The sequence below is a fragment of the Haliotis asinina genome, chromosome 3 (assembly GCF_037392515.1).
Source record: "Haliotis asinina isolate JCU_RB_2024 chromosome 3, JCU_Hal_asi_v2, whole genome shotgun sequence".
In the NCBI taxonomy this organism is placed as follows: Eukaryota; Metazoa; Mollusca; class Gastropoda; order Lepetellida; family Haliotidae; genus Haliotis; species Haliotis asinina.
In genome coordinates this window covers 49,188,954-49,211,037 of record NC_090282.1, presented here as the reverse complement: position 1 = coordinate 49,211,037, position 22,084 = coordinate 49,188,954, and the positions used below count along the sequence as shown (strand labels likewise).

At 36.7% G+C, this 22,084-nt stretch overlaps 1 protein-coding gene across 1 annotated transcript in view; it reads right to left on the bottom strand.

Annotated features, from left to right (window-relative positions):
* LOC137278146 (5'-deoxynucleotidase HDDC2-like) overlaps window positions 1-22,084 on the bottom strand; it is a 35,272-nt gene that overhangs the window by 4,664 nt on the left and 8,524 nt on the right. Inside the window, exons 2-5 of the mRNA XM_067810316.1 lie at window positions 13,984-14,117; window positions 7,877-7,979; window positions 4,280-4,348; window positions 2,521-2,659 (exon numbers count right to left, since the gene is read on the bottom strand). Coding sequence (XP_067666417.1) covers window positions 2,521-2,659; window positions 4,280-4,348; window positions 7,877-7,979; window positions 13,984-14,117 — 445 coding nt within the window. The remainder of the gene's footprint in view (window positions 1-2,520; window positions 2,660-4,279; window positions 4,349-7,876; window positions 7,980-13,983; window positions 14,118-22,084) is intronic.

Below are 22,084 nucleotides of genomic sequence, written 5' to 3'. Positions count from 1 at the left end.
AATTTGTGCTTGTCTAAAATGTTTGATCTCAGACATACCACTTTTTACTGTTGTACCCTAGAAGGTTCAGTGTTGGGCCTTTGGTATTCACTCTCAACACGACAGTCTTGTGGACCACATTACTGAACATAAGTTTTCGCATCACTAATATTATGCTAAGGACACTCAACTCCAAAGAAAACTAAGTGTCAGTGATGCAGAAGTTGTAGAGTGTGTTGAAAATATGAACACTCAGGTTAGTGATGTCCCGGGAGGTCACATTAAATTGGGGAGCTCGATGTTTAAAAGCCCAAATAGGATACATTAAACCATCTGCAGCTAATTGTTTAAAGAAAGTTAGCACATTGATGATAATTTCTCGACACTGAGATGTCAAATACCAACCTTGTCTCGGCTGTTCGGACATGTTAACAATCACCAAACAAAGGCGCACCCATTCACAATAATAGACCCAACTGGTTGTGACATGGTCATGCCATGCATTAGTATTCACTTGATCAGGTCAAGCTGAACAACCTGTAACTGAATGTGAATTCATTTATGATTGGTGAAGCTCAAATCTCCTTGAGCCCTTCAGTTGAAAACCTGTGTGTTTTTCATAGAGTCAACACTTTATATGGAGCCACATTGGTAATTTATGTAAAATCTGCAATTATCACATAAGGAATATCTTTATGATACACCACCTACTAACCTATTAACAACTGACACAACACATAGATCTTCTAAGATCTATGGTGTTGTCCCACTTGGACTATTGCAACAGTTTGAGCGAAGACCTGCTGTCCAGAATACAACTGCCAGATAGATCTGCAGAACCACCTAGCACAGTCATGTCTCCCCATTCCTCATGCATCTGCACTGGTTACCACTTCCAACCAAGACAGAATACAAGATCCTTAGCATGACTTAAAATGTCTTAACATAGCAGCTTCATCCTAGCTCTCTGGTCTTGATAGAGAGTATGTTCGAGATAGGTCTCTGAGATCAGCATTATCAGTCGCTGCTAATCGTCATGAATCCATGACTGAAGGCATACACACAGACATTTCTCATGTGTGTCAGCTATCCTCTGAAACAATCTGCATGTGTCTCCCAAAGAATCGAACACAATAGCCAACTTCCAGTCTAACCTAAAAGCTGACCCTTATATCAGGTGAGGGAAAAACACAATACATGTACAGTCACTGGCCAAAAGTAAGTTTGCAGTGGTGTGACATCATGGAATTTCCTGATTTTGTACCTCAAATTTAAAGCTCAGTTACTTTGTAAAATGAAATGGTACTCACATGAAATTTTCAGTACTTTGAGATATTACCTCGACCTCAAAGACCCTTTGAATTCTATCGAGAATGTACACGAGTGAGAGACCTCTCCATATTTCCCCGACGATCCCAATTAGGTCATCGCTGCTTCTGATCTCATGAACTCATCTTTTCAGACACAGAGTTTACCACATGTTTTCTATCACATTCAAGTCAGGACCTTGAGTTAGCCATGGCAAAGTATCAAATTCCATTGTCATTTTTTCACTGACTGTGGTATATCCATGGTCTGTTTGTGAAATGTCTAGTAATAACAGGCTACAATTTTTCATCTAGAATGTTAATATACATGTTTGTGTTCACATTGCCATCAAGAGAATGAGTGTCCCAACACCATAATAAGTGATGCAGTGCCAGAACATTGCCAATATCACTTTCTGGTTATCAAGATCATTGTGAACACCCAAACATTTTTCTTCCTCCAAACGAAAACTTTCTGATCCCTTCCCTTTTGTATTTGAGTCTCATCCCTGAAAATGTTTCAAGTTATCTCTTCCCCACTGCAGTTTAGTGCTGCAAAATCTGAATCCGTGTTCCCTGTTCACAGGTGATAAGGTGATTTTCTTGGATACAAGATGTCATTTGTGGCCATGGGCAAACAATCATCTCTGAACTGTTCTAGTAGAAACACAGTTTGGGGAATTTGTGCATTTCAGCTGTCAGTAATGTTCCTCAAACTGTTCCGCCGTTATACAAGATGCTTTCACATGAACCAGTGTCACGAAAACGTTCTGAACTGTTCTAAGATTAATTCTGACTATTTCTGCAACTTTATAGTTTGATTTACCTTGTTGGGACAAAGAAACAATTATTTGTGTCTGGTTGGGCCATGAGCAGGCATTGTGAAGCAGACGACAATAACTGTAAACAAAGGGCAAGTAAACTGCTGCTACCAGTGTTAGACTGAAACCGGACCCTATAAAATATTACCATACCGAGTTTCATGATGATTTATGGTCATAAACAGAGACATGAAATGATTATTCTTCACCTGACGTCCAGGCCATGTTCAGCGCAGTCAGGTTTGCGAACTCATATTTAGCCACTGACTGTACATCTTGTTAGCAGACTAATACAAATGAATGAATTTTGTAAGCATTGTAAGTCAACAAAATATAGGTTATGTTATGCATGATGACAGTTTCTTCTTTAGTGTCAACTGTACTGCAAACTGAAATCCCTCATAGAATCTTACCTTTAGTGCTGTCAAAGAATTCTTGAAGGTATCCAGGTTTTCTGTCCATCTGTTCATACTCAAATGCTTGTAGGATCATTTCAAACTTGTCTATATCTTTTATAAACTCTGCTTCTTTACTTCCTTGATCTTCATACTCCTAAAAGATATCAAAGGCTGAGCATTGGAACTACCAAAGTATTAGCAGTAATACATCATCACATACAATAAGAGAGAACTTATATTCGTGCATTGCACACAATTAGAGTGTACTTTTATCTGTGTATTATATACAATAAGAGTGTACTTTTATCTGTGCATCATATGTAATTAGTGTGTACTTGTATCTGTACATCGTACACAAGAGTGTACTTATATCTGTGCATCATAGCCAATAAGAGTGTACTTATATCTGTGCATCATACACAATGAGAGTGTACATATGTACATAATCTGTGCATCATATACAATAAGAGTGTACTTATATCGGTGCATAATATCCAATAAGAGTGTACACATGTAAATATATCTGTGCATCATATACAATAAGAGTGTACTTATATCTGTGCATCATATCCAATACGAGTACACTCATATCTGTGCATTATATACAATAAGAGTGTAATTTTATCTGTGCATCATATACAAGAAGAGTGTACTTATATCTGTGCATCATATACAGTAAGAGTGTACTTATATCTGTGCATCATATACAGTAAGAGTGTACTTATATCTGTGCATCATAACCAGTAAGAGTGTACTTATATCTGTGCATCATATACAAGAAGAGTGTACTCATATCTGTGCATCATATACAGTAAGAGTGTACTTATATCTGTGCATCATATACAGTAAGAGTGTACTTATATCTGTGCATCATAGCCAGTAAGAGTGTACTTATATCTGTGCATCATATACGATAAGAGTGTACTCATATCTGTGCATCATATACAGTAAGAGTGTGCTTATATCCGTGCAGTTTGTCAGACAAAATTTCCCTTACAAAACTTAAAGTCAGTGCTGCTGTATTCTGTCAATGACATGTCAGTCAATGTACATCTCTACCTGTTGATCGCTTATTTGAATTGTTAATGCTAATCACATAATTTGCCTGTTTCTTTTTCAGATATATGGTGGTGGTCTGTAAATAATCAAGTCTGGACCAGATAATCCAGTGATCAACATTATGAGCATCATTAGATGAAATTGGGATATTTGACATATATTTACAAAGTGAGCAAGCTTGAGCACTTGATCTTGTTTGTTACCTCTTACAACAAGCACGGGTTGCTAAAGACCAATTCTAACCGAGATCTTTATAGGTAGGTGCATAAAGACATACCTGTAAATGCCAATATCATTCTTCCACTGGTTATGTTGCCAAGGAAACACATTGAAATCTTCTTTGACACTGTGAAAATCAATCATTATTTCATCCTAAAACACCCATGAAAGTCTGGGGTAGAATATTCCTTCCGCAACCCATGCTTGCCATAAAAGGCGACTATGCTTGTCATACGTGGCAACAAACGGGACTGGGTGGTCAGGTTCGCTGACTTGGTTGACACATGTCATCAGTTCCCAGTTGCGCAGATCAATGCTGATGCTGTTGATCACTGCATTGTCTGGTCCAGACTCGATTATAAACAAACTGTCGCCATATGGCTGGAATACTGCTGAGTGCAGCGGAAAACTCATCTGACTCATTCACTCTTCTAGATACACTGGAAATGAAGGTGAGATGAATGGCAAGTCCTTACACCAGTTTGTAATGTCCTACCTGCCACAGACTGTAGATCTCTTGCCCAACACTATTTTCCACCAGACTGCAGATGTATTCTATGGCAGTCTGAAATTCAGTCTGTCTTTAAATATAGAGATAAATGAAAGGTTGAGAGGAGTATGAAATTTGCTCAAAACATTTCATTGGTTAGGTTGAACATACTGAAATTAATAAATAAAACAGACAGTTTTATGTTACTTCTCCTGATTCAACAGTCTGCTGAATCTTGGAGAGTTTAAGACACATTTTCTACTGGTTGTTACTGTAGCTTTTTAAAGAACAGTACATGAAGTTCTTGTCAGTACTCTATTTCTGTGTGGCATCGTTTTTCCCATTTTCAGGTATCAGCCAACTGTTGGGGCCAATGCAACTTTGAATCTAACATCAAAATATCCAAAAGTGTTACATCATCATTTTCATTCCATTCTATGTAGAATTTTTGGGTGAATGTAAATCTCATGGAGCTGATATACTACAAACTATATCATTTATTCTAGGAAGAAGTATTACCTCAAAGAGAGAAATTGATTAGACACAATAACCAGTTTTAACACAAAGGATGTTAATGATGTTAACCCATTATATTCCATAAAATTAATGAGGCATTAGAAGCTTTGAAAAGTATGAAATAACAGCTCACACATAAAAGTTAATTAAGTACAAATAGCACAGACATTTTGTAGGGGTAACCAGGCAATACTGAATCAAACTCTATAACTTCATCACCAGATGCAGCATTCAACATTAAAACAAATGATGACTATAGATTCTCATGTAGATACATGTACACAATAGTAACTAAGTTCTACCCAAGACAATATTCTCAGAATGAATTTATTTCTGGATGAAACAAATGTCAGACATCATTGTACAATACAAGAATTCTACAAGGCTAAAGTAAGGAAAAGAAATATATCTGCAAAAGCTGCTAGCATTGATACTGTGGACAAAAGCTGGTGAAAGACATAAAGAGGACTGTGGAAGTGTTGGGCACATTGCTAAGTGGTGCAAGACATTTAAAGATATGCCGTTTACTGTAACTAAATGCCAGTACATTATTTATAGTCTGTTCTGATTTTGAACCTCTAATAAAAGAAGCTGAAAGTACTGAATACAGGCAAAAAGCCTGATTCAGCTATACATATAGAACTCAAAAACAGAACATGTAGTTGTGAAGTATGATTGAAAATCAAATTTGAGCCTAAATACTTCCAATATGTGCATGAAAGAAATAACTGTTTGACACTGAAGAATGGTTTAGATCATTTAAATAAATGTAATATTGACATACACATGTTGCTAACTTCCTGTCACAGGACATCTAATCACATATATATCGCTAATGGTATGGAAGAAATTGATAAGTTTGAGTACAGAGCAGTCCTAAAGGTTTTGGTCCTCAAGGGCCACTCAGCAAAGCACATTGAAGAGTGATTGACAGCAGTGGGACTTCAGAGTCCCTTTGGATACTTGTACTGCTGTCAATGGCTCTTCAAGGCTGTGCTTCAGAGATCCAACAAAGTGTAAAGGACATGTTCATAGCCTTGTGTCTATGATCTGTTTGTGTTCAACAGTTTTTCATTGAAATGGCAGTGTGTATCCAAATCTTTTCAATTTGTTTGCTCTTGGTTAGGAGGTAAAAGCAAAACCACACAACAGGTATATTACATACTCTTCAAAAAGGAAAGTACATACTCGTAGGAACAGTTTGAATTTAGGAAAATATTTTACACAAACCATCCATGCTGAATCCCAACATGTGCAGGAACAGTGGCCAATGACAAAATGTTTGAAAAAAGAAACGTTGAACAGAAATGTCACGTGACACTCATGTTTGTAGCGTATCACTATAATGCACTCTACATGAAATGCACATGAATCAAGAAATTGTGTATCACCCCAGTCTGAAGCCTGTGACTGTGGGCTTTAACATGCCACATCAACAGTTCTCCACATTCAATGACACAATGCCAGTGGCTGTTTCCAAGGAGGAGCATTGCCAGATGAGATGGTAAGGCACTTCAGTCTCTCCAGACAGACCACCTAAACCTATGGACCCAATACAACATTACTGGGAGTGTTAATGACAGACCCAGGTCAAATCAACTCAAAGTTACCACCGCCCCCCAGGATTGCCACATCTGGGTGTGACATCCTTGTTCACACACCAAGGCAGCAGCATCCACAACAACTCGCACCTAGACAGCACCAAATCTCTGCACAGACACTCCGCAATCGGCTACAGGAACTTTTTGCCAAAAGAACAGTTTGATGTAAATTCTTGACATAACAACCTGACACAATGTCAACAGGGGATCTTGCCAGCATGACAATGCTTGACCTCACATTCACCAAGACTTCATCCAGCAAAAGAATGTTCAGGTGTAACGATTACCATGGCCTTCTTGATCACCTGATTTGTCCCCAATTGAACATCTACGGCATATTCTTGATCAATGCTTGCACCAGCGTAATCCGCCACCTCAGACACTACAAGAACTGCACGCAGTACTTCAGCAACAGTAATACAACATTCCTCAAGACAGCATTTGGCATCTCCTTCCTTCTGTGGGTCACTGCTGTGAAGCTGTTATCAACGCTCATGGTGGTCACACAGACAGATATATTTTATACCACCCAAACACTTTCAGGATGTTCTGGTTTTGGAAGTCTGTAAAGTGATGATTTTACTGTAAATGAACAATGATGGCATTGTTTGCACTCAGTAAATAAACTTCAAAACAGCATGTTAAGTTTCTTTTTTGAAGAGTATGTTTTGCATTATATGTCAAGCTCTCATACAGTAAATAGACTGAAGTAAGCACCCAAGACATAGCATATATGCATAAATCATATCCATCCGCTTTTCATAGACCAGACAGTCTTCAGCCCTACGTACAACTGGATTATTGGAAGCAATCCATTCTATTATGGCTAAATGGGTTTACCAGTATACCATTATACCATAATACACTTATTGTACAATACAAGAATTCTACAAGGCTAAAGTAAAGAAAAGAAATATATCTGCAAAAGCTGCAAAAAGCATTGATACTGTGGACAAAAGCTGGTGAAAGACATAAAGAGGACTGTGGAAGTGTTGGGCAGATTGCTAAGTGGTGCAAGACATTTAAAGATATGCCGTTTACTGTAACTAAATGCCAGTACATTATTTATAGTCTAATCTGATTTTGAACCCTACGTACAACTGGATTATTTAAAGCAATCCATTCTATTATGGCTAAATGGGTTTACCAGTATACCATTATACCATATCATATGTTGGAATGATATGTATTGGAAAAAAATTGTTCTGTGTAGTGGTATATTGGGTGAAAAAAAGATACCAACTTATTACCTCAATAGTTTAATGCTTGGCTGAGGACTGGGAAAAGTTTTTCAAACTGACAACATCTCAAAAGTATATCAGAAGTGGCATTGTTAAAAAAGGAATAGCTGACAAAAAACATCATCAAAGGCTGGTCCAGACAATCCAGTGATTGATACTATGAGCATTGTAAATTCTTTCCACCTTTCCAGTATAATGCTCCCAATGGGCTCTCCTCCCCACCATTTGTATCCGCTGGAACTCACCTTCTCCATTTGATGTTTGTCCTCCTTGCTTATGTCATCTTGTGGTGTAATGTCACCCACAATACACTCAGCCAAGTCATGAACAAGAGCAATCTTCATACACCTACATTGGAAATTAACATCTCTTACATTTATGTAAATAAATTAACAAATTGTCACATTTCTGAATTAAATGAAAACTGAAGAATAGAGGAAAATTTTTATGCAAGGCATCAAGACAGCAGCAAAGGCAGTATTTGTCAATTCAAATGTACAGTGAATTTTGTTCCCAATAATGTTAAATAATCATGAGTATGTTTAACAGAATAAAAAGAACATAGGAACAATAGTCATTATTACTAAAAATTCTAAGAATACTACCTCTGGTACATCAGAATCTTGCTCTTCAGATTACAAAGGTGGAAAATACTCACTTTCTATCCAGGGACATAAGAATGGGGAGGAGGGTGGTAGATAGTATTCACAGAATTGCTAATAATGGTAACCATTGGCTGATAGTTCATCATCATTGCCAGGCTCTGCCCTACTGCCAGTGTTGTTGACAGTTATACTCTCTCCCTGTTGATTCACCCCAGAAATGCTTGGATTAATGAGCTTAAGAACCCAAATATGTAATCTCTTCTTTGCAAGAATGTGCACTATCTACTTAGCACAATATATTTGGACCAGACTTGATCATACAAAGACTACCACCATATAGCAGGAATATTTGCTAAGTGTGGCATCAAACAACAAAACAAGAACCAAAAAAATCTGTGCACTTCTGAGTTTGACCGGCTACATCTTCAAGACAAAACCCATGAAAAAAGTGCCCCCTGCCCCCACCATCCCATCTACAAAGCATTTCTGAAAGAAGCACATGACCATGCCAATAAAAACATGTTTGTCTTTTGCTGTATTTTATACAATACTTGGTACAACTTCAGCACATAGAGTTTGTGTGTAATGTTATGATATGGATCTCGGGTCCAAGTGAGGGTACCAGTGAAATCCCTTATCTAACTGGCGTGCTGGTTTGCTTGGGGGAATTAACTCAGCAAAGAGTCCGAAGTCACAAGAAGCTAATTACAATTTTATTTACAAGAGACAGAGTAACAAGGGTGGCCACAGAGAGTCGGTACAACCCTCTGGGCTGAGGGCTAGAGTTGGTCTGAGTTGGAAGTCTAAACCCTTCTGAGCCACAAATGGAATTGGAGACTATTTAACTAAACTTGAAACAATAAAAAGGTTGTGGCTAGTTAAAGATACAAAATGGGTGTGCCCTATAATAGCCAATGAAATACTGAATGTACAGAGTGGGGTGTGACCTAATGGAATAACCAGACAGAGGGGAGTGCTCTTAATCCTATTAATCCTATCTTAAGTGGCATTAATCCTGCTGGCACATTTACTGTATGCTTGGGCTAGTTCTATCCAAGCCTGTTTTGATGTGTCAATTATAATAGCTTGGATTACAATAGATGTGCTTCACTGGGCCATGGCTTAATGACCTTAATTAAAAATGTTGTCACACTATTGTACTAATGATATGTTTTCTTCATGGAAGCTCATTAAACTGTCTAGAATGAACTGTTTGTCTAACTGTAGCAATATCTCAGGCTAGGATTTATGTACAAACATCTTTAAACAATGCACTTGTAATTTTAAACCCTTGTAGATCTATGAAATTGGTTCTTGCTTTAAGCTGGTGTCTTCCTCTAAGCTACTACTGATCATGATGAAATTAATATGCTATATGTATATTTTCTTAATATCTGAATCCTAATGCATAATGCTTGTAGTGATAATAAATGAATTTTTGTATAAATTATTATTCCACGATAGATACAAAAATTTTTAACTACAATTTAAACAATACAAAGATTCTGATTTGCTGACTGATACAAAAATGGGTGTAACCTACAATAGCCAATGAAATACAGAATAAACAAAATGGGGTGTGTCCTACCATTACAACTGCAGTGACCAGACAGGGGGAGTACTTAATCTTTTAATCCTTAGACCCCATGCGAAACTCAGTTCATGAGTTCATGAAGTCTTCATGAAGTTCATGAAGACTTCATGAAGAGTTCATGAAGTGTTCATCAACTTTCGCTTTAATCTTCATGAACTTACTTCATGAAGACACACTTCATGAAGACTTCGTCAACTTCATGAAGTAATTTCACACTTCATGAAGTTTTGTTACTTCATGAAGACATATTTCATGACGAGTTCTTCAACTTCATGAAGTTATTTTACACTTCATGAAGTTATATGTTACTTCATGAAGTTTTTGTTCATGAAGTAAGTCTAGTCTTATTCACTACAAATTTCCAGAGTAAACTACATTAAAAAGAAAATACAGAATAAATATTACAAGCTACAATACTTTTATTCATGTTACATAAGTTGTTATGTAAATGATTACAGATGAGGCATAAACATACTTTCCACATATTTAATTAAGTTTAAATTATCTGTAAATCCAATCTCTCGTGGCATTACTAGTTTTTGTCTAGTAATTTTTGTTGTTGTTTCATAATTTATACAACAAACAATGCATGAAAGAACGCTAAACGATTCTGTGCCTAACAGAAGTTGTTTTAGTAACATAGGGACAGTTCAAGTTAAAACTTACCTTCCTAAAATAGCTGCGTAACCAGTTGGTACTGTGGAAGTTTTCTACTTGTCTTCCTTATTCATATTTACTCCATAAAGTAAAGTTTTCCTGTCAAAATCGTCTCATTTCTTTGAATTTCTCCCGTGATTGCTCACGATCGGACATGCATGCAGATACTTTACTATCGCAAGAACGTCTTCCGCAAAGTTCATAACGAAGCAAAAACATAAAACTGTCAAAAACATTAACAGTCGACTCGGTACTAGAAAAAAAAGAAACGTGGAAAAATATTTTGATATCGCCATGCTTCTGACAGCATCATAACCCGCAAGTTGATCTTTTCGTTGAAAACATTCAATGCTCTCGATTTTAGAACACATTCCACTGTCACTCCCTGTCCAGCACGATATGACCCTAAAACTACGTCAGTTTAGACTAATGAAATAAAATTTATGACCAGGGACATGTGCATTATAAACTATTCTTCCAAGTTATGATCGACAACGGAACGTGAACTCAGAACATGTTTTTACGGGATCCCCGCCGTTGACAATAATACGACATGTATATTGACAAGTTCTAATTTCGATATTGATACCTAAATATTGTAATTCTTGCCATTATTTGTTCATAAGATGAGAAATTATACACTGTCGGTATGATGGAGTAACTTTCGCGCCAAAACTGCCCCGCCCTTCGTTCTTCCGAAATCTATTGCGACTTTAAGAACGGATAACAATAATCATACATCTTATTTTATTTATAGACACGATTTACTCCTGATCTAAGCTTTATATTTACACTTAATTTTTCTTTTCTATCAAAAAATGTCTTTACTTCAAACTTGCAACATTCTGTACGGAAAGACGCGACCGTTTCCCGGCATGACGCCATTGCTGCTGTCTTCGAGCGCGAGAGCGAGGCAGAAGGCGCCAAATGCAACTTCGCCAACAGACAACGATTCAGGCGATGAATATCACTAATAAATTTGCGATTCGCGCATTTCGTGGATAATACAACGATGGATATGTCAAGAACTGACTCAAGATAAAGGAATCGACTAGATTAACTGCCTATGGATGCATCCCAAGGTGATTTCCATGAGCGGTACGTAAATAACAACAATTTTGAAATTATTTTGAGTGCCGGAATATGCATAAACAAACATTGGTGAAGGGATAAGCTTTGAGGAGAATGACAGAAACTTTTTTTAAACATATAGCAGTGTATGTCTCTTAGTCTCAGAAGGAAAATCAGTAATGTGTACGGAATGATAATGTGAACGTTGTGTACGATGGGACTTACACAGGGGCATGTAACGCTGGTGACTTAAATCTGAGCACATGCAGATGGTGTCAGAGTTCAAGGTGCCAGTTTGGTGCTAAGTTTGTTTGGTTTAGATCATAAACAACAAAATAAATTCAAATGAAAAGGGAGATAATTGCTATAGGCACTTTCAGGGATGTTTCATTTTCTCTCTGTCGTTTTTGTATTCACTTTTGGAATAATTACACATTGTCAATTAAAAGTGAATGTGCCACAATGTTTAGTCATCTATTTGAGTTGGAAATAGGTTCAGTTACATGAAGATACGTTTTTCTATTTTATGATGTGCTGATTATTTTAAGTGTTGGGAAATGCAGATATTTCAGAATATATTTGATTATGAATGTAGACTAGTGATTTAGAAGCCAGTTTTGTTACTTGATATGCACTCTTTGTATTAAAAAAAATAATTTAAGGTCATCAGTGTAAAATTAAATTATTAAATTATTTAAAATAGTTTAATTAATCAGGTGAAAAATTATCTGAAACAAGTTATATATACTTAACATTTTGAGCAATTTTTTTTTAAAACAACAAAGTTTCAGTATTTGCTTTAGACTCTTTGAAATGGAAAGACTATGATTAAATGTTGTTGGTTGCAATGTTTTTCAGATTTCCACTGGGCGATTCTGAGGAAATGGGGGCGATTCTGCAAATGTTGAAACACAAAGATGAAGTTCTCGATGATTATATTCCTGAGCCAAAGTGGTCACTCTTCGCACTGAAGACTTCGGTTTGATTCGTAACATGAGTACAATGTATGTAGCCCTTCTCTTGGGTTCCTTGTCGTGATATTGCTGGAACTCAACTCACTCAGTCACTAACCATTCTTAAACCAATGTGGGCATCTTCAGTGATGTTACCACTGCTCTTCCTGAAGGTTCTTCCATCCTGTGTCTTCTGAGATAAATTGTGATGCCCCATGTACAACTTCCAGGTAGATGATTAAAGGCCCTGTTGTAAATTCTCTTTTGGTTGTGACTCTCATTGTCTACTTAAAAAACATATAGTCTGAAGGGATTACACTTTCTGAAATTGTATATTACAATCTACTGCATGAAATGGTGTTCCTAATGAGTTCATTTTCCTGGATACAGACTGATTGACATCCAAGCTGTAGTAAAGATAGAACAAGTATATATGGATGACAGCTTCTTTAATTCTAGAGCACAATGTTTGGATACAGGTTTTTGTGTTGTTTTTAAATAATTAATCAGAATTTTCTGCTGAAGATTTGAATAAAAAGGAAATATCATCAAAATCTAGTTTTCTGTTTGTGTCCTCTTTGCTGCTTGATATTTAATTTATGTTACATCTATTGGTGACGAATTTATATGTTGCCTGCCAGCTTGCATGGCATGGTCAGATTATGTGACTTTTGTTGCAGAAAAAGGCCGAAAAAGCTCTTCAGGAAGTCTTCACGAACAGTTCAGGGGGGTCTTCATGAACTCTTCAGGAAGTATCTTCATGAACTCTTCAGGAAGTATCTTCATGAATTCTTCATGAACTCTTCAGGAAGTATCTTCATGAACTCTTCAGGGAGTATCTTCATGAATTCTTCATGAAGTAGATGTCTCATTTAATGTTCATGAATTCTTCATGAAGTTTTCATGAACTCTTCATGAAGAATTCATGATCTTTTCGCAAGGGAGGACAGCATAAGTCAATAGATGTCAAAATTTTATATATAGTGGAACATGTGGATCAGAAACAAGTATCAGGAAAAAGACATTCAAATGTTTGAGGGACTCAAATCATTAGTATTTTCTCTTCAGATACATGCTGCCAATGATTACATCACAATCTGACAGAACATGAGCTTGTTTGGAGTGTGATTCTCCAATAATTTATCTATGTCACATCCTCAGTCCCACAGGCCATGGAAACCGAGAGTCCATCACCTACAATACATTTTCTAACTAATCACCTATGAGATCAATCTTGTTTCTAATACTAGCTTCGTCTCAACATTTAAAATGTCTGCTTTAGGAATACAAATGAAATGTGCGAATATCACATTCTCTATAAAAAACAAAAACCTGAAAACACACACAGTGAACACAGACCATCATCCCTGATCTAATAAGCATGATAGGTAAGGTGCCGAATAATTTCACACTGTATGACAAAATTATTATTGAATTCCATCTTTAGTTAAACAACTTTAAATATCTGTTACCTGTGTTTATCTAATCCCGCCCCAGGTTCAGCAAGGAAAGCCAGCACTGCCATTCTGTACATGTGGTCAGCGACACTCTCAGGACCACTTCCATCACAAACTTTCTTCCGTACCCAGCCAGTACGACGTACATGCTGGAAAATATAGGATTGAATACATGCAAAATTATCACTTCTTTTGGGTTTGGGGGTGTACAAGTCATAAGTTGCCAGTACAGAAAATACCAGCTAGTGTAGAACACAGTTGAAAAGTGGACAACACTGTAGTGGCTCCCTCAAGTGATTGTCATCACCACCAGATTGCAGATTAAACAACTGACTTTCTGGAACAGAAATTGCTTGGTATTGTTGAACAACAATGGGTTCTCTTAAGTTCAATGTAAATCTGGATACTGACATGAATGACCATGCATGCTGCTCAAAATACTCAGATTCATACTGGTAGAGCAACATTGTAAGGAATCCCAAGAATGTTTCATATTTTGTGAGTAATTAGGACCTGTGAATAAAATTACATAAAATATGACATTTAATGGCTGTATTTTTTGGACAATTTCTGTTATGAACCAAATGATAAACTGAAATTCAAATTCAAATATTTATTGTAACAAGGACCTAGGAAAACATACATAAAGTGCATACAATACAGTGCAGGATCATTTTAAGAAAACTTCATGTCATATCAGAATGTTTCTACTCTTCTAGGCATACATGACAAATAACTTAACATATTTCAAATGGTGATCATCTGTGGTTGCAAGAACATGCTCATGCTATACACTGATGGGGTAATGTCACAGCTTTGCCTGGTAAAAGCTGTCTTCAAAAGCAAAGCAAAGCAGTATTCATGTTCATTCCCTGAAATATCAAAATACTGACTTACCAGTAGAAGCTGATAATACGTCATAGTAGAAAGATGTGTGTTATGAAGACACTCAGCAAAAAGTATGGATGCAGAGAGTCTACAAACCATAGATTTTGAAAGTGTATTTCTCATTTTACAGTCTGGGCTGTAAGGATGAAGGCTAACCTTGTATAACATTCCTATCTCTAGCTATATGATAACATATCTTTCAATTCTTGGCTGAACGTATCTTTAGATCTGGTTTGAAAAATGCTAAAATAGCTTTACATCAAAAGACCAAAGCATTAACAACACCTGAACTAAATAAACATGTCTGACATTACAAGCTCAGTTTTATTCACTTGTTGAATCAAGAAAAAATAACATTTTGTAAGCCTCACATTGCACATGATACATTTCCATAACAAAGTATGAAGGAGGTGAAATGACAGATTTTGACTTTACATATGCAAGAATTGATTAGATACAACAGGCACACACCAAATAAATCAAACTTAACTACAGTGGAAGCTGTCTAAATTGGCACTCACTGGGACTGAAGAGATAATCCGGTTTAGACAATGTACCAGATTTTTGAGCTGATGATAAATGTACAAGCCACGGATAAGCCTGGATTAGAAAGAAGCTGTTTTTGATGACTTCTACTGTAATTATTCCTTTATAAAGTGTATTACTTGTTGGAATGGCCATATTCCACATGTTTGTATTAATTATCAGGGTTCAGGAAACACACTTTATTGGACAAAATAAAATAAATCTGCATCATTAATCTTGTGCCCTTTTTGTTTCCTGGCAGATGTTTTGGTATCAACAAATTCAGAAAACTATGTGTAACAATTGTTTAAGTAAGTGTTTAAGTAAATATCCTTGGTATGATATTTTGCATGTTCACAGAATGGTGGTCGAGTTGTACACCTTAATGTTCATAACCATGGCCATTGTTTGTCATGGAGATTTTTAAGCACCAGAGCTGCAAATATCACCAGACAAAATCACAATCACCAATTTTGTCATTCCCCAAAAGCCAAAGTACCACTGTCAACAGCTTTGACAAGAAGCATGGCAGAAAACGTGGTCCAATACAACAGAGAGCTTTGGTCAGTTCAGAAGTTGAATGCCTGCCACTTGGATGCCTTATGCGAGATAAAGTGCTTGGTGACAGTGACTGAGACTACTGACAATTTCATCACTATACTCCTTCTCAGTGGTCAACTTAGAATAGTGCAAAATAATACAAATGCTTCTAAACCCCTGTATAACCTATTATTGAAAGATGATTAACTATATCTGGCATTCATTTAAATCATTAAACAGCAACAGGTATCTGCCTAGATAAAAACAATTTTTAATTACTCAGCCAAGTCCAAACTTTACAACAGGGAGATATCGGGAAATCACGTAACATCTTTACAGCTTAGCATGGAAGCCTCAGTAGCATAGGTGGAACACAATGGTGGTGCCAACACACAAACACATATCTCAAAACTGCTGTGCACACCAAATCAGACCCTTCACGTCACAAGTTCACTGGTTCACAAGTCAGACCAAAAATATTTCATTTTGACAGATTGTTCATTCAAAAAGTCAGACCTAAAAATTCTAAGCAAGTTTCATACTTAGATAATTTGTATGTTAATAGTAAGGATTAGTCCCACTTTAAGTATCAGTTTGATAAAACAGAGCACTGCCATCAACCATCATAACTGAAATTCTGACCACTTTTTACACTGCTTTATTTATGCTCACAAAAACAGCCATGAGAGGTTTGCAATGATATGAACAGAAACTTTTAGAAGGGCAAAAAAGCATGATTATCTGATTGATGATTGAATAACTGACTCAAAAAACCTGTCAGCAAAATGTTAATTTGTATGCTCTGTACATGATAATCACCAAACTGTTGATTTTGAATAGAAGACACTAAATCAGTATTGTCCTGGCACAATTTTATGTGAGATAATGTCGCATCTCGCTGTCTGTAGAGGCCCTTTGTAATCTATTAAGGTGTTTGACACCAGATTCTCAAGTATCTGCCACGTTCATGGATGACAACCTCCACTCTTCTCCTCATGCCACTAGTGAGTCTACGGGTACATTAACAAGACCACCACACTTCATGAACCTCCGATTTGAACAAAAGGGACCCTTGCCGGCAGACAATGACCAAGAACGTCCCAGACGCACTCGAAAAGGTTCAGATCTGGGCTCCACAGGAGAGTATCATAATATTATTCCTCAGAAACTCTGCCAAATTACGGGAGTTAAGTGGCCTAGCATTGTCTTCCATGATTACATATAGGGTAATGTCTGGGTATCTCTCCATTCCTTAAAAGTAAAGGTGTCAAGTCCCCAGAGGTGCCAAAACACATTACTTTTAAGGAATGGAGAGTTACAAGGATATTATCCTACTTCAATTACATTCAAAGTATTGGAAATATTTCTGTTATCAAAAGTAAATATGAAAATGGAGTCTTTTAATTGAAACTGGTGCACATCACTCCATTTCTGAAAAGTAATAGTGCAAACAGACAATGGAATGAGGTCACAAATGTAATTTAATGGGTGGATGGCCAATGGCTAGTTGTCAAAATAAAACACATCTTCATTAAATGATTAAGAATGTCAGTGATATAGCAAAGGCCATACACATTTCCATGTCTAGTCATTGATGTCAAATTACAGTCTTTTCAAACACCAAAAAATGGTAATGGATGCAAATTGGATCTCATTACTATATGGCTGGAATAATACTCATGTGATGTAAAAACCAACTCAAATCAAATCAGCTTGACTCAAGACACCAAATGAAACAGTAGGATGTTCCACTATATGCTTGAATTACAATAGATATAGTACAGGAAATCTGGCATAATCTCTCCTGGCGTATCTCTGGTGTAAGATATTCTGGGATACCGTTTAAGATTCAACAGGAACTGAGTTACTCACTGCAGAATATGTCTGTTTGTCCCAGCAGTTGTCTAATCCAGGGACGTCCAATTCAGGAAAAGGTGTCTACTGCAGGATAAAACCAATATTCTGAGGCACTATCGAACAACAACCCACCTTTTTTCCTAAAGAAGAGGTTAGCCTGAGATGGCTAACAGTTTTGGGCAAACACCAGAGCCTCCTAGTCAAGTAGGCCTTTGGGGTTCATTGATACGCCTCTGAGGTAAAATTATGCAAAGGTGTAGGATGATGCCGACAGTCAGGCTAATGTAATCTGTTTGAATCACAGAGTCATCCACAAGACATGAAATGCTGGAATGGTTCTAATCTTATGCAGTCAGGAGGATCCAGAAGCTAAGTGACTTGATAGTTTTCTTCACCTATGCCACATCTGTGCTCTTAGAATTGTCTTTATTACAAAGTTCCCAACATGAAATCCAAATTCATCTGTTCCTCCAGCGGAGGAGTTCAATTTTCTGAAGATACCATTTTAGAAAACTTATTGAACATAATACTCTATCTTGTGGAAACCTATCTAATGTGGAAGCAAGTGGAAGAATGGTATAAGCTCATTGGCCCATGAATAGTCAAAAAGCATATGGTCCTGGCAGTTAATTCCAGGTTCTGAGTGTAATTAGAAGGTTCCTTAGAGAAGATGACATAAAGATGATGATCTATCACAGGGAAGCCTGTGATTCATATACTGCTTTCACCATGCTATCTTCATACCCATGTGACTTCTGAGAGCACAAGTTAAAAAACTGAGCACTTAAGTTAGTTATCTTGAGTGCATACATTAGTATCTTGGGTGCACACGATAATATCTTGAACACTCAAGTTAGTTACAGACACGTGCCAGTTATATTCAGACACTTGATGTAATTTCCATTGACTTACATGTTATTTCAATGTAGCATAAATAAGTTTCTTGAAGTGAGTTTAGGATGGATCTTTGACAGGAAAATGTGAAATCATCTCTGCATTGAACATATAATTTCAGTTCAGTTTTCCGACCACTATTTAACTAATGACATCACATTTATCAACTTATGTACCCAAGTTTCACAATGCACAATCCCATAGGTTACCATGTTAAATGAGTTCTTGTCACTGTGTATGCTGATAAAAATGTTGTCATTCAATAAATAAACAACGGAAAATTAAACAGAAATTATGTGATTGTGGGTAAGATGATTCCTCATAAAAGTGTAACTTTGACTTGGATCTTCCGAGAATAACATCCAAGTTATGCTACAATCTAAATGACATGTAAGTCTATGGAAATTATGTCAAGTGTCCAAATATAACTGGCACAGGTCTGCATCTTGAGCGCACAAGTTAATATCTTGACAGTACAAGTTAATAAGTTAATATCACTTAGTATCTTGAGATACACAGCTCAAAAGCAGTTCATGTCGAAGCAATGGAGGAGAGGAGATGTAAGCATCCTCGGTATCTCTAGAGTATATGTTCCAATAAATCTCCACTTTACTGGATGCATATATGGCTCGGCCTGATACTTTTACCACCCATTGCTGGCTCCATTTTCTCACAGTAGCCCATCAGCTAAGCTCCTGTCACAATCAAGCATGCCAGTGTCAACAAAGATAGCAGTCGCAGCTGTGAATGTTTGTTCGCATTGCAACTCAGATTTTGGGAAAATAATACAAATTGTCATGGTTTAAACTTGAAACAGAAGTCATCAGAAAATAACATATCCCTCCAGCCCAGACATATTTCAAAGGACAAATCATCTGACAGTTACTTGATGTTTCTTTGGACAAAGTTTGAGTCGTTTCCATGGAAATCATGAAAAATGTAAATGCCATATATCTGTAAACATCAAAAGGCACCACTTCAAAATCTGTCTCATATATCTGCCAAGATCTGTTGAAAGATATCAAATGGTTTTTGAGTTGTGCTCTGGAAATGAAGCCCATCCCTCCATTTTGAGACAAAGTCCAAAATGTTTCCATGGAAACCGAGAAAATAATAAATCACAAAAACCTGTAAATAGCAAAAGGCACCACTCTGCGTTCTGCCACACATATCTACCATGTTTTGCTAACAGATATTAAAACATTTTCCAGTTGTGCTCCGGAAACAAAGCTAATCCATCCCTTTTGAGACTAGGTCCGAATCGTTTCCATGGAAAATGGGAAAATGATAAATCACAAAAATCTGTAAATAGCAAAAGGAACCTCTTTAGAGTCTGTCCCCGACATCTGCCAACTTTTGTAGAAAGATATTAAGAAGTTTTTGAGTTCTGCTCTGGAAACAAAGCCTATCCCACCATTTGGAGACATTTCCATGGAAACCAAGAAAATAATAAATCACAAAAACCTGTACATAGCAAAACGCACAACTTTAGGTTCTGACTGGTATATCTACGAAGCTTTGCAGAGAAATATAGAATGCTTTTTGAGTTCAGGAAACAAAGCCCACCCCACCATTAGACTAACACCAAAACATTCCATGGAAAAACAAAAAAAAATAGAAGTGCCCAAAATCTATAAATACCAAAAAGCACAACCATAGGTTCAGATTACTAGTATTATATCTATCAATTTTGGTCTAAAAACATTGAACAATTTTTTAGTTATGTTCTGGAAACAAAACGATAACAGATGGACAGACAGATGGGTAGACAGACAGACAGACAAGGCATCGACTACATCCCCCAACATTACATGCCGGGGGGGATAAAATGTATCTAGTGCAGTTTAGTCTTGCACAGGATACTGTATGGCTGTTGCTAAGAGTGTTGGACCTGGATAGTGTTGACCGTGGTATTTTAGTAAGAAATACAGTCACTATGTGTGCTATATGTTCACACACCAGTGGATCGAATAAACATACCAATGCATGAAATAAATAAGGACGATTTTATATGATGTTGTACAGAATTAAACTGCCATTGAACCCACATTATGAAACTGTTACTGTTACTGTTACTGACACTGATACTGATACTGATGCTGATACTGTTACTGATACTGATACTGTTTCTGATACTGTTACTGTTACTGATACTGATACTGTTACTGTTACTGATACTGTTACTGATACTGATACTATTACTGATACTGTTACTGATACTGTTGCTGATGCTGATACTGTTACTTTTACTGATACTGATACTGTTACTGTTACTGTTACTGTTACTGATACTGTTTCTGATACTGTTACTGATGCTGTTGCTGATGCTGATACTGTTACTTTTACTGATACTGTTACTGATACTGATACTGTTACTGATACTGTTACTGATACTGATACTGTTACTGATACTGATACTGATACTGTTACTGTTACTGTTACTGATACTATTACTGATACTGATACTGATACTGATACCTGCAAACCAAGACTAAAGACTATAGTTCCCTTAAACAGGTTGACTTTACTTCAAATACACTAGACATCAGTTTTATAGTATAACACACATTTTTCCAGTATACATACATGTGTACATAATAAAGCCCTAGCACAAAACAAGTTATCAAAGCTTTACGCTGGTGTTCATGCTGGCAATAAACTCCTACTTATGTTTATGTTAAATCTTATTTTGACATTACAAACAGTTTGATCTGCTTGATCAAACAAGTGGTAAAATCAGTTACAAAGAATAGTACTGACAAGTATAAAGACGATGAACATTTATTTACACAAAGCTTATCAGTGTTCATGATAAATTTGCATACTATGTATGGTCTCATTCCATTCTCTTAGATGCTTATACTATGGGCAAACTAATATGAAGTGATACTCATCTTCTACAACACCCCTTGTACAATTAGACCATAACAGTTGGCCAGTATCAATACCGTTATCATACCTTGTTTTACATATCTGTAATTTGTGTGACTGGAATCTAAATTTACAATATATTCATAATACAGTCTAAGTAAACTTATCCTCAGTACTTTTTGTTACACTCCACCACTGAGTCTAACAAAACCTTATGGGAGGTCACGTCAGGTAACCATTGAGATTGATCAATCAGAACACAGCTTACCAAATCGCAAAAGTGCATATTTGCACATAGCCTTTAAACTTTTTATCTTGAAAAGGTTCATACACGAACAATTCCGAATGCTATTTAGCGTACGCTCGCTTCCGGGTGATGCACATGGCATACGTACAACCTTGACAACGGTGAGTAATCAGTTGCTGAAAATTGTGGTTTGGGCAATATTCAAGGATGATTGGTAACCATGTCAACAGAAATCCCAAAGCGTATATACTGCAGGTCAAATAAATGTGTTATATATGCGGATTTTTGTTTGTG